The sequence below is a fragment of the Cryptomeria japonica genome, chromosome 3 (assembly GCF_030272615.1).
Source record: "Cryptomeria japonica chromosome 3, Sugi_1.0, whole genome shotgun sequence".
NCBI lineage: Eukaryota > Viridiplantae > Streptophyta > Pinopsida > Cupressales > Cupressaceae > Cryptomeria > Cryptomeria japonica.
The window spans coordinates 830,214,396-830,228,839 of record NC_081407.1 but is presented as its reverse complement, the minus strand read 5'-3'; the positions used below and the strand labels follow the sequence as shown (position 1 = coordinate 830,228,839).

The following is a 14,444-nucleotide window of genomic DNA, read 5'->3' as shown; positions in this document are numbered from 1 at the left end:
CATCTTGGGTCTCCAAGATACAGGAATTCAATTTAGATATCAAGCCCACTAAATTGGTCAGAGGACAAGGCCTCTATAAATTGATGGTAGAAAATGAGTCTAAAGAGGGGGACAATTTACCTTTAACTCTATTTGTTGATCATCAAGATTCTTGGTTCACCAATGTAGCATATTATCTTACATATGGAGATTGTTTGGATCATCTTTCTCCCAGGAAAAAAATGAACTTGAGGTTGAAAGCTGCAAAGTATGTTATCTTAGATAACATATTATACAAGAAAGGTTTGGATGGCACATTCCTCCGATGTGTGGATAAACCGCACCAAGAAGCTTTGTTGAAAACTTTTCATAATGAAGCATGCGGGGGCCATTTTTCCTCTATAGTTACTATGTACAAAATTCTAAGAAACTATTACTATTGGTTGAGGATGTTCTGGGATGCATACGCATGGGTGGCAAGGTATGAGAAATGCAAGCTATTCATAGGTAAACCACAATTGGCCGTCTTGCCTTTGAGGCCCGTGATAATTGAAGCACCGTTTAAGCAGTGGGGACTAGATTTTGTTGGTCCTTTGAATCTTGTTTCCAGTGCAGGGCACACTCACATACTGACAGTGATGGATTATTTCACTAAGTGGGTGGAGGCGATCCCAGTAAAGAAAACTACCTCAGAAATTGTGTGTGCATTCCTTAAGGAGAATATTATTATCAGGTTTGGAGTCCCTCAGAAAATAGTTACGGATAATACATCCAATTTCTCTTCATCTGAGTTGAGTTTATTTTGCTATGATCATGGTATTTCTTTGGCACATGCTTTTTATTACTATCTGCAAGGTAATGGTCAGGCATAATCAAGTAATAAATACTTGATCAACATCATGAGGAAGTTGGTTAGTGAAAACTTCAGGGATTGGCATAAGAAGTTACACGAAGCATTATGGGCAGACTGAACTTCATCAAAATGAACCATAGGGATGTCACCATTTGAGTTGGTATATGGTATTGGTGCACAACTCTCTCTTCCTTTGGAGTTAGTGGCTTCAAAACTACAGACGGTGATAGAAGATGCATTTTTCTAGAGCTCCCTTGAAAAATGAATAATGTATTTAACCAAAATTGAAGAAGAAAGAGAAAAGTTGGTTGACAGGATCACAGAACATCAGATGATAGTTAAAAGGATTTTTGATCAAAGAGAAAGGCCCAGGGAGTACATGAAAGGAGACTTGGTGTTATTATGGGATAAAAGAAGAGAACCAAAAGGTGCTCATGGAAAATTTGAGTCACTGTGGAGGGGAGCTTATGTGATTCATGAGGTAAAGGGGCCTAATTCATTTAAACTGGCCTATTAGGATGGTTTTGAACTTCCCCTGTCTTATAATGGGCAGGATTTAAAATTGTATCAATTGTAAATAGGCATCCCCTATTAGTTTGTACATATTTGTTTTTGTCGTGCTAGTTTAGGTGTGTTTGTTTTTGTTGTAGGTCAATCCTTAGTCAGTTATGCTATGAACTAGAGTTTCTGTAATTCATTGCTTGGTATCTTCTGACACTTAATCCCCATGCAGAGCCACTGTTGGGCCTATATACAATTTTCATTCCATAAGCGTCCCTGTATGAAGTAATGTTTGTCTAGTTCATTGTCTGGTTCATCGGTCAAGATTTTACTTAAATTTTTGCTCTTGTCATTCGGTCATTGTTAGGTTTCACTGCGTTGAACTTGAACCTTGAAATTGAAATTGAACCTTTTTGGTTCAAGGTTCAAAGTTCAATGGGTGTTCCTTTTCGAGCGTCTCTTCTCCCATGCAATTTTAAGCTTTGCTAGTTCCTGTCGGCATTTTGAATTATTTGAACTTTGAACTTGAACCTTTTTGGTTCAAGGTTCAAGTTCAACATCCGTCATGTTAATATCTTTTTGTGATGATTGTGCAAGGCTTTGAGTTTTATGTATTGGTTCCTTGGGAGGCATGTGACTCACCACGTGGTGATGGCATGGAATTTCAGAGCATGATAGAAGGCCACCGAGCGAAGGAATATTCCTTTTTCTAATAATTTGCAATCTGCCATTTATGGCAAGTATGTGTGAAGATCTATTGTGTCAGAAGAGAAGTGACTTAACGGATAAGGCATACCTCAGCGTAATTATTTCAAAGTAACTTCACACGAACAAGGAGTAATGAAGGCAACTTTAGTAATGATGGGTAAGATTTTCTCTGCTTTAAAAACTGAGTTGTTGCCTCATCAGAATTATTATTTACGAGGGAAGATTCTGAGGAGGAGTTTTCAGAGCGGGAATACTAGGCAGCGATAGAGGTTTACAAAGAGTAGAGGAAGGTATGTTCAACAATTTTCTAAATTGCTGTAGTTTGTTTTAAGAGATCTGGGTGTTCTTTAGCTGCTTGTTTTTGTTTTCAATTTCCTTCTTCACCTGGGATTGATTTGGGAAAAACCATGAACCAAAATATGAGGCCCATTTTACCCAAATTGATGAGTTCATCTCCCCTTGTAAGCTCTTTACTAGAGTTGGGTGACACAACCCTGGTTCAGCTAGATTTAGAGGTCTTTCTGGAGAGAGTAAAGAATTCAACCACAAACCCCATGATGAGAGCTATGGCTCAGAGCGGATTATTAGAAGTGGTCGCCTTCCCCACAACCGCTCCCTGCCCAAAGTTAGTCTTAGGATGCATGAATCATTATGACAAGGGCAATAGGTGCATAAGGAGAAATGATGGTGAAGTCTTGTTGTCTATTGATAGACAAATGGTAATGGAAGCCATGGGTATTCCACACCGGGAACCTTATGAAGGCTGGACCATTGGTAAATCTTACGGGATCTTCTCTGAGAAGAAACAATATTATAGAATAGTGATTGCCTAGAATTGGCTTGTAAAATTCCAAAAAGGGGGCTCGAGGCTACTGAGATCTTTAACTCGTGAACATTTAATTCCAGCAATCCAAGATTTGGTCATATTGCTGAGTACGGTGAAGGGTAATTCTCACTATTTTTACTGGGAAGACTGGATGTATTTCTTCATCTAGGTCACTCTAGATAGTAGCCGGTTCATTGACTGGGGAACTGTTATTGCTGAAAGATTACACGAGGGTTTGAGAAATTATCTTGGAATGCCTAATTTTTATATGTCATCTTATCTGCTATACATGCTTGCTTGTGTGAGAGAGTGGTTGAGGTTGTCACATGTAAAATGGGTTCAAGGCATGAGGATTTATGAGTATCATCCTAGTCTAACTTTGAAAGGGTATGTTGATGATTATCTCCGCTAGAATGATGTTTTCGCTGGAAGGCTAACCTTTGAGTTACAGGGAAGTTTGCATAGAAGAATGTCTGCAGAAGCAGTCGAGCTCGTCAACATATATGGTAGTTTCTTCATACAGTTGAGCCATTTCACTTATTTAAGAGTCGGAGGATTTAAGGGTGAACCCTTTAGACTTCCTACGTACGTCTCAGACTCCTGCATATTGATTGAAGTATCCAGACAAATTGCTTACGTGGCAAAAGATTATGGTGAGGACTCCGACACAAGTGGGATCTTTCCCATTGATTTAGGTCATTATAGCTGTAAGTTAGTCTCTGATGCATTGAACCTTGAACTTGAATTTAAAAGGTTCCATTTGAAGTCCTTTATAAAGAGGGATAACTTTGACAGTAGGGGTTTCATTGCTCAATATGTAAAGAAAGCGGTACCTGATCTACATGTTCCTTAATTGGAGGATTATTGGGAGGCTTGCCAGGATGAATTTGAAGTACGAAGAAGGAGTTCATCCAGGTTAACTCTGAAGCAAATTCATGACATGAAGTTGCCTATGGATACCTTGGATGTCACTTCCAATGATGAAGATATCCTTGACTCAGAGTTTATGAAATGGGTTCATGATGAACCTCTTCTTGAAATATATTGGAACAAGAAGATGAGTGTTCAGACACGCACTTTTGGTGTAATCCAAAGGATGGAAAATTGGCTTAGGGGTCGCTGTTTTCACCCAGCACGAGTCACCAGTGCAAGAAGCAAAAGTAGGAAGAGGAGTACTGCAAGTAAAATTTATGTTGTGACTAACTTTCCCATTTTTTATGCAAGAAAAGCACAGGAAAGGATTAAAGAAGAGAAACTTAACATCGGGGTTGAGCTTTCTGTTGCTAGCCAAGTTACTAGATGAAGATCTAAGAAGGGTTTTAAACTGCTAGTTTCTCACCTCATTCTGTATTTAGACCCAGAGGAAACACCGAATAAGATGGCATCCCCTATTTCTGAAGTGGACAAGGCTTCAATTGACATAGACACTATTTTTTAGGACTCAGGAACACTCAAAATCCAGTCTCATATAGACCATACTACACCACCATCCTCAGCATGGTTTCCATCCATGTCTTCAAAAGAACTAACCTTAGCACCAAAATGGCTAAGTGATTCCATCACCAGGAAAAGGAATGTAGTTTTAATTTCAGTATCAATGGAGGACACTATAAGTAAATGTCTGGGAAGGTCTACAAAGCCCATAAAGTTAAAAATAGAGGCAATGATTGACTTTGATGAAAATACTAAGCATTGGACTACTGACATTGCTAGACCCAAGCCTAACAAAGATGCTGCTATGACTTCAGAAGTAGATTATGTTGTTGAACAAATGGATTTAGGAATCGAAACTAGAGCCATGGATGTTAAGCACTTGGAGTCTTCCACCAAATGAATCATCTCCCGTACCTGGAAGGATGAGAGGGACAAGGCTGAGTTGGAACAAAGTTTAACACAAATGGCTCAGTATATCCATGCTTTGCAAAATAGCCCGTTGCCATTATCCCAACATTTAGGTCCTTTTAGTCCAAAGTCACCTAGCAATCAAAAATTCTTGGATGAAGTTCAACAGAACAGGATGATTGTTGAGGTTTTCTCAGAATGGCTAACCACAATTATGTGCGAGGCAACCAATTACATAACTAACTTGGTCCAGATTTTTAAGGATGCCAATGAGGTCACCAAAGCCTTAGACTCTGACTTGATCTCATGGCAGAAGGAGAAGTCCAAATGGGCTGTGATTTTGTAGCAGATACGGGATATTCAACATTATGGGCTAATGAACTTTCTTGCTGAAAAGCAAGTGTCAGGACTAAATGAAGATGTTATGTTCATTTGCAAGGAGACTATTGAATGGTGACCATGCAGAAGGACTTACACTGTGTGGATGTTCAATTACTTAAGGAAGATGGTGAAACTCTGGAAGACACCATAGAGATGATTAACTAGTTCAGTAGCCACATCAGACAGATCGAGATGGAAAAATCCTTGTCCATGGAAGATTTCATGAGGATCTCTAAGGTGGAATCGATGCTCACCATTTGCCTCGATCATCTGGATTCTCATATAGATAAAGTGCAAATGGTGAAGAGAAAGAAGGAGCTCTGGAAACAGAGGGTTATTCATATCAATTTGCCACACATAATAGTAATCCAGGAGTTTTCAAAAGTGCACCGAGAGTGGAGCACGACCAAGGCGATGATGGTGTCTGTTAAGGACACTAACCCGAGTGATCACACCAAAATAGAGCAGACTGCATGACTAGCATTGGTGGCACATTTGGTCTATCATTATCTGCTTCTAAGGCTATTTCCCCTTTACTGATCATTTGAGAAAATGAACCATCTCTGGACACGAAGATCCATCATGTTCATCAGTTAAATCAAACACACAAGAAATTGTCTTAAGTGGTTGCTTCATTAGCAAGTCTTTGCTGAACAGGGGGTAATTGTGTTACTACTTATCAAGTTGCCATTAGTTTTTATATTCAAATTCATACTATACATTCTATTCGATTAGCACTACCGAATCATGCAGTCGGTATACACAGAGAAGTCGGTATGCATAGTCTAGTCAGTTACAATAGAAAGCAGTCATAGAACACAGTTCACACTGAGCTGGCTACCAAGTATATTTTTATGACTACTGAGCAGTAAATATGACACACCGAGTTGATATTCACCGAGTGAAATGTGTTACCAGATACATTGAACCTGGACATGCATATGAAAACATGTTACAAGATCAAGGCACATCTAACCGTTATTACATTGGAAATTGCACCAGAAGATTGTGTATGATTACGAGATCAATCTAACCAATGAAATATTTTGTTTAGTTATTCATTCAAGGAATCTTGTTTGTAAGATCGAAGTAATGAATTGGATCACCATTTTAAGAGATCTATTTATACAGCATGAGTTAAGTGTATGTATGCATGAAAGAAGACTATTATAGAGACACAGAGGTCATCAAGAAGGTTTTTAGAGAATAGTCAAAGAACAAAGTAAACAGAAGGGTTTACCGAGTTACTATATGGGTTACTGAGGTATTCTATAAGCTAGGTAATCTATTCTAAGCACATAGAATCTGCTATAACATTTCAGATGTAAAGTTGTAGATATTTGTAATGCTTTTATTGTAATATTGTGAAGTTGTAAGAGAAACCTTTAACAGGGTAAAAGACTCTAATCAAGTCTATAAATTGTAAATCCTCTAATCAGGTGTACCATTCAGAATAAATATTGTAAAATCCTTTAGCAAGGTAGATCTAACAAATCTTATTACTCCTAAAAGGGTGAGCTATCAGAAATAGCTAAAATGTAGCTCTAACTGAGCATTCTTTATTATTGCAGTAGTGAAGTTGTGGGTGCCATCCCCACCACATTTTTTCTCTCTAACCAAGAGTTTCTACATAACCAAAATATATGTGTTATGGAGTGAATCATGTATGATTGTTACTGCACTATTTTGTTTATGCATAATAGTAAAGTTATTATTCAAGAAAAGTTTTGGAGTACTGATTCACCCCTCCCCTCTCACTACATTAGCTTTCCATATTGGGCCTAACAATTGGTATCAGAGCTTGAATCTTGGAAAAGGGTTTAACTACCTAAAGAGAAAGATCTTATCAATGGAAGGCTATAAACAATCTCAAAGGATTGTATATTTGCAAGAAGAGCTAGATCATGCTAATCAAGTGATTGCAAACATGCAAAGGCAAATGCAAAAGTCTTTGAAAGTAAGAAGAAGATTATCTGATGACTTGCAGGATTCTCAAGAGGTAGTGGAACAAATTGAGACATCATCTGAGAATAGTATATCTGAAGAGACTGAAGAAATGATTGGAGTATTGAAAGAAAATAACAAAGCATTCGCTGATCAACTAAAAGCAATGAAAAGAGAACATGAACATTTCAGTACACAGATGACTGAAATTCTAGATGTATTGAGGACAACTGAGGATAAAGAAAGAGATCTACAAAGAGAGAAACAACAACTTGAAGTCTTAGTATCTGATAAAAATGATGAAATCACAAGGTTGATTGGGATTCAACAAAATATGATAGACCAACTAGGTTATGCACATCATGAAGCAATTCTGAAGAATGATGAGAATAAAGAATTGAAACTTGAATTATCAAAGTTGACTGATGAATTTGAAATAGAGAAGAAATCCAAAGAAACTTTGAAGAAGAGTTATGAAGCATCAAAGATGTTGGATGAGCAACTGAATACAAGAAGACCCAACAAAGATGCAGGACTCGGTTACAAAGGAAAAGACTCTATCGAGAAAGGCATTCATACTACCGAGAGAGGAGAATCATCAAAGCAAGATGGAAATGGGAATAACATCGAAAGGAAGAAGCCTATTTGCTACTACTGTGGAAATCAAGGTCATACTGCCAACATGTGCCAAATCAGAAAAGGTAAGCAACCAAATATCTCTAAGTCCAATGATTATTGTTGCAATTGCAATAAATATGGTCACACATTTAATCAATGTAGGACAAAGTCTGTTAACAACTATCAAAAAGCAAAATTCAAAGGGTATTTTATAAACTGCAATAAATATGGACACAGTACTAAGAAGTGCTGGCTTAAGCAAAAGAACCACATGTGGTCTGCACACCGAGCAAACACTAGAGGTTACCAAACTCACACAAATCCTTACCGACAATATGCAATAGTACCTTGGGATTAAAATACAAGGATATGGTGTGAATGTTGTGGAAGATATGGACATATTAGTGCCAACTATTTTATAAGGTTTGGAATGAACAACCGAAGATCATGGAGAAATCCTGGTATGGCATGTTTTCATTGTCACAAGGTTGGACATTTAGCTGGAGATTGCAGAGATCAACCTAGAAGAGACACTTAAGAGATAAAAGAAAAATTCAAGATGATTTGGAAAAAGAAGGAAGTCATGTTAGATGAAGAAAGAACCTTACCTACCGAGTTAGGTGCACCTATTCCAAATTAATTAGAAAAGGTATGAAGGGACTGCATTCTCTGAAAGTTAAAATCATAACAGTTCCTATTCTATTATGTACTAAATTCAAAATCTGCATAGTTAAGATGCATTAGTAAGTTTGAAATTCTATCTAAAGTACTTTAGAGGAAGCTTGTCAAGTCGGTGAATATAGGAAGCCTATCAAGTCGGTAAATGAAGGAAATTTGGTTACTTAGTTATTAAAAAAAAGAGAGTAAATCGGTTAAAGGTAAACTGAGTGCATTTAATGTTTTGACCTAACCCGCACGGAGCCCGATAAGGTAGTTTGTGTATTTAAAAGCACCTTTGTGGTCATTTTCATTCACCAAGTTTTCGAGAAAGAAAAGCAGAGCAAATCAAGGCAATCAAAACCTCATTCAGAGTGAATCTAAGGTATTTACATCAAATCTCATTACTATTAAGCTAGTTTACCGATTTTGTCAAATTGCTATTATCTACCGAGTGTGAAGCGTCAGTCGTTTGTAAACCATCAAAGCCTAAGGATAGTTTGCTAGTTTTATCTAAAATTTAAAATGGCACCCAAGATCAAAGATCCCGTAGTTGTCAAGAATATCGAGAAGCCCTCACTAAAATACACTTTGACTTCTAAAGTCACCTCTGAATCGGATGACAAAACTACCTTTTCACTCATCCCGGTTCGAGTCTTGTTAGTTGAAGATGTTAGATTCTTCACCAAATGTCGTGTTGAAGAACTTGGTCATGTTGAGATTAGTGACACATATGATGAGCTATGTACCAATGGAAAAATGGATAACAAGTATGAACACATCAGAATCAAAGGATTAACTGAAGCCCTAACCTATCCTTGTGTGTTCAAACCCTAGTGGGTTAAGCTTGTTTTCAGCAGAGTTCATGATGATTTCATGTGGCTAGAAGAGAAACCATTCAAAATCACCAAGGAAATCATTCATGTGATCACCGGGTATCCTATCTATGATCATGCACGAGCATAGAAGATGATATCATAGGAGTTAATCAGTTTAACTGGAGTAGAATCTAATTATCGAGGACTGAAACTAAATAATGTCACTGATGCAGAACTTAAGTTTGCAGTTAGAGTAATTGGTTACTGTTTCTTCCAATCTACAAGGGAAAATAGTGTACCATGTGTCGCAGTTGACTTAGCCTATAAAATAGTGAAAAGGGGAATGAAAGTTGATTTATGTGAAGTGCTACTGAAGAACTTGTTTGAGAACCTGAACACAATAAGGAAGCCGAAAAAGAACAACTCAGCAAATACACTGAAGTTTGGTTCACTTCTTGTATCCATGTTTTTCTACTTTGAGAAGTTCTTTCCCTTAGTCAGTAAAGTAGTTTGGGAGCTACACCAACCAATCAGCCATCAAATTAATGACTTTATCAAGAAATTGGGAGATAATTTTAATGATATCATGGATGACTACTTCAGCAAATTTCAAGACAAAATGCACAACAAGTACCGGATTCCACCATAGTTGGTAGAGAAATATAAGGATGATATATGCTTTGAGGTAGACACTGATTACTGTTATGTGAATACTGTCGAACCGAGGACTCAATCTTTGCCACCAATGGTTTACGAGATTGACTATGATATCACACAACAAAAAATTGATGCCTATCTTTCATTGCCAAGGCATGCTACTGAGCTAAGATATGGAACTTATGAAGAAGTGAAAGAAAAAGTAAAAATGAGAATTGTAGTACCCAAGGCTACAAGAAAGGCTACAAAGATGATAAAGGTTTTATCTGAGAAATTCAGAGAAGAATCCTCCTCTACACTTCTCAAAGGCACTCTTGCCATTACCGAAGAGGAATCAAAAGCTCAAGAGGCAGTAATAACATTGAGTACCAAGTTGCCTAAGGGTAAAGTGTTTAAAAGAAAGAAACTGGACACTTCAAAGGCCCTACCGACTCCACCAATAAAGAGACCTAACACTAGAGCATCAACTGCATCACCGAGTAAGAGACAAAAGAATGTTACTACTCCCAAGGTAACATAGACCTACAAGAAATCTACTTGGAGACTCATTCTAGAAAAAGAGTCTAGTGATACAGAATCTGATGATGCAAACAAATTCCAGATTGTAAAAAGTAAGAAGGTAAATATTCATAGTGTTGAAAACTTTTGTGCCAATCTAAAAGAATATGGTGGATTTGCAGGATTTAGATATGTCAAGTATGAGACTAGGAATAATGATGAGAAGTTACAAATTGAAGAAGTTGTTATCTGCACACTTCTAAAGTTATGGCTAGCTCCATTAGAACTAGTAAAGTCACTTCCGAATGAACTTTACTTGCATATTGATAATAGGTGGAAATATGCAATGGACTCAGAGAAACAAATTAGAGAGAGATGTCTAGTCCATCTATTTCCTAATATGTCTGTAGCAGAAATAAAGGAGCATTTGACAACCTACAATTCTAAATTTCTTGTCAAACAAAGAGCCTTAAAATTGATGAATGGGTTATACATTGATGTAGAAAATGAGACAAAAGCAAAGTGGCAGGAAATCTTCAAAACTAAGGATGTCAGTGAACAATCTCAAGTTGAAATTGTTGATGTCACCGAGCATGATCTTGATGTCACCAAGCACAATCCTAATGTCACCGAGCAAGGTCTTGATGCTACCAAGCAAGACCTGACTGACACTATTCAAATTGATGAAGATGTCATGGATGCAGAAGCACCGGAGTAGGAAATGATCGAAGGCACAACATATGCAAAACTTGTATCTAGTGAATGTATTTTAGAACAAGTTCAGCCTTACCAATCGATCAAGCCACTTGTCTCTACCGAAGCTCCTAAGGATACAACACAAGGCACCGAAGGTCACCAGTCTGAAGCAGCAAAAGGTACAACTCAAGAAAAGACCTCTCAAGCACCGTCAAGCACTGAAAATGTTATAGCTGAGACACCCAGTACCGAGACACCAAAAGACACCACAACGGCTACAGGAACCGAGCAAAGTGTTGCCTCCACCAAGCAACCTACCGAGGATCAGCAAGCCTCACAAGTTATTGTCCTAGTACAACCGACCAAAGGTAAAGAGAAGAAGGTGAAAAAGCATAGTTTTAAAGTTGATTTAACTAAACCAATAGTGTTTCCCAATGTGGATATTTCAAAATTAAAGGGGCAAGCACTTATTGATTTCGATGAACTATGCAAAGCAAAGGCTGAACAAGAAAAACAGATGTCGATTCAAAAGAAGAATAAAGTACTACAAAAGGTAAAGACACTGTTGACTGATATGCTACCTTCAACTACAATGTCAACCGATGCAACCATCCACATTCAACTGGATGAACTCCTTAATCAAATAGAAACATCTGGAGTTGATGCATCTAAGTACTTGAGCAACCTAAAAGACAAAGAGCTTACTGCAAAAATGATAGAAGAGGTACAAAAAGCTCTAGCTATTGGGAAAGTCAGGCTTGTCAAATTCATTGCTAAGTTGTCCCCTCAACTCAAGCATATTCTTTATTTATTTCAAAAACTTTGTACATTTTCCTTATTCATTAAAGATATCAAGAATAAAACTGATGCAATTGAGAAAGAGATCACCGATCTCTCAACTAAGTTGACCATAGAGCCAAATTCAGTTCAGAATTTTTATACCAAGATTCAACAACTCATAGCTCAATAGTTAGAACTCAGAAATGAAGAACATAAGATCAGGATGGATATAATGACACTCTAGACATTATTTCTTCCTCATCTCTCATCAGTTCAAGAACGGATTAACTAAGCTACACGCCTATCTACTACATAAGAGGGAAGCACTCTTGATGGCTTAATATCACTATTGGTTGATATTCCAGCACAAAATTCTTTAATGGAAAGTGTAAAGGATGCACTCTCAGTCGCTCTCACTGATGCCCGGAAAAAGTATAAATCTATTTTTGATCAGTTACCGCCCCCGGATGGAAATTAAGTTTTCAATGTTTGTAAAAAAGGGGGAGTAATACTATATAGGGGGAGTAATATAATATATTTGGAGAGTGATACAGTTTTGATATAGTATTCAAAGTATAGTATACAGGGGGAGTATACCGAGCAGAGTATACAGAGTATGTAGAGCAAGCAAAGCACACAAGCACATAACCGAGCATGCAAAATCAGAGTTATGTATAGAATAATGATAAGGGGGTATATCTAAATATACTATTTCATTGACTATTGTATATATTGTCAAGTATAGTCATTTTGTAAAGTATATAGATTTTTGAGTTATGACTTTGAAAGTAGTTTTGTCAAACATCTCAACTAATGTCAAAAGGGGAGATTGTTACTACTTATCAAGTTGCCATTAGTTTTTATATTCAAAGTCATACTATACATTCTAGTCGGTTAGCACTACCAAATCATGCAATTGGTATACACAGAGAAGTCAGTATGCACAGTCTAGTCGGTTACAACAGAAAGCAGTCACAGAATGCAGTACACACCGAGCTGGCTACCAAGTATCTTTTTATGACTACCGAGCAGTAAAGATGACACACCGAGTTGATATTCACCGAGTGAAATGTGTTACCAGATACATTGAACCTGGACATGCATATGAAAACATGTTACAAGATTGAGGCACATCTAACCGTTATTACATTGGAAATTGCACCAGAAGATTGTGTATGATTACGAGATCAATCTAACCAGTGAAATATTTTGTTTAGTTATTCATTCTAGGAATCTTGTTTGTAAGATCGAAGCAATGAATTGGATCACTATTTTAAGAGATCTATTTATACAACATGAGTTAAGTGTATGTATGCATGAAAGAAGATTGTTACAGAGACATAAAGGTCACCGAGAAGGTTTTTAGAGAACAATCGAAGAATAGAGTAAACAGAAGGGTTTACCGAGTTACTATATGGGTTACTGAGGTATGCTATAATCTAGGTAATCTATTTTGAGCACATAGAATCTGCTATAACATTTCAGATGTAAAGTTGTAGATATTTGTAATTATTTTATTGTAATATTGTGAAGTTGTAAGAGAAACCTTTAACAGGGTAAAAGACTCTAATCAAGTCTATAAATTGTAAAGCCTCTAATCAGGTGCAACATTCAGAATAAATGTTGTAAAATCCTTTAGCAAGGTAGATCTAACAAATCTTGTAACTCTTAATAGGGTAAGCTATCAGAAATAGCTAAAATGTAGCTCTAACCGAGCATTCTTTATTATTGCAGTAGTGAAGTTGTGGGTGCCATCCCCACTACAGTTTTTCTCTCTAACCAAGAGTTTCTGCGTAACCAAAATATATGTGTTATGGAGTGAATCTTGTATGATTGTTATCTATTTGTTTTAACTTTATTTTATGTTACTGCACTATTCTATTTATGCATAACAGTAAAGTTATTATTCAAGCAATGTTTTGGAATACTGATTCACCCCTCCCCTCTTAGTACATTAGCTTTCCATATTGGGCCTAACAAATTGTAATTGTCTTCCTCCACCTCCTCCCTATTGATTAGGATATTTTCTAGGGATATGTTGATATGGCTAGGAATAGGAAGTACTTGCTTTAGGAGCCTGTCTCTTTAGAGAAATTACATCATTCAGTAACTGTTGAATAACAAGATCTGAGGAAGTAACGGGTTGAGTATTAGATGTTTGTACTTCTCATTTCCATTTGCCCACAGTAATCAAATCATCCTCTAATTCAACTGTGAGAGTTTTAGTGGCATTCAAATCAGCAACCCTTTGCCTACGTATCAAGAAACTTATTTCAGAGGGCATTAAATTAATAAAAAAACATTTGAGATTATGATGTGAAGGATTTTGGTTAACTGAAATCTTATAAAGATGAACTTAGCCAATAGTTTCCTCAACATATAGAAAGTATAACAACCTCTTCTTTGAAATAGATTTACATAGAAATCAAACTTCAAAATTAGACACACGGGTTTGAAACTGAAAATAGCTATTAAAAAGATTTCATATTCATAGATGATCATTCACTTTCTTCATACACAAAATGTTCTTAGCTAGTCTTAAAGATATTCTTTTTAAAAAACTTAGCGAACCCATATCAAGTCATTACATCAAATATTTATAGGTCAGCAGTTCCAATAGTTCATTTAACCAAAGTAAAAATTAACTCATAGGAGTTAAGATAAAACCACCCTAATTGCAACAATC

The 14,444-nt window shown here is 36.9% G+C and overlaps 1 protein-coding gene across 1 annotated transcript; it reads left to right on the top strand.

Moving 5' to 3' along the window:
• The first annotated feature begins 221 nt into the window (after nucleotides 1–221).
• On the top strand, nucleotides 222–851 carry LOC131874393 (uncharacterized). The gene has a single exon (XM_059217744.1). It carries the CDS (start codon nucleotides 222–224, stop codon nucleotides 849–851), a length of 630 nt encoding a protein of 209 aa, XP_059073727.1.
• Nucleotides 852–14,444: the final 13,593 nt, after the last annotated feature.

What these genes read in the sequence shown, in the direction of transcription:
- LOC131874393 (XM_059217744.1), top strand. Translation starts at nt 222, where the DNA reads ATGAACTTGAGGTTGAAAGCTGCAAAGTATGTTATCTTAGATAACATA.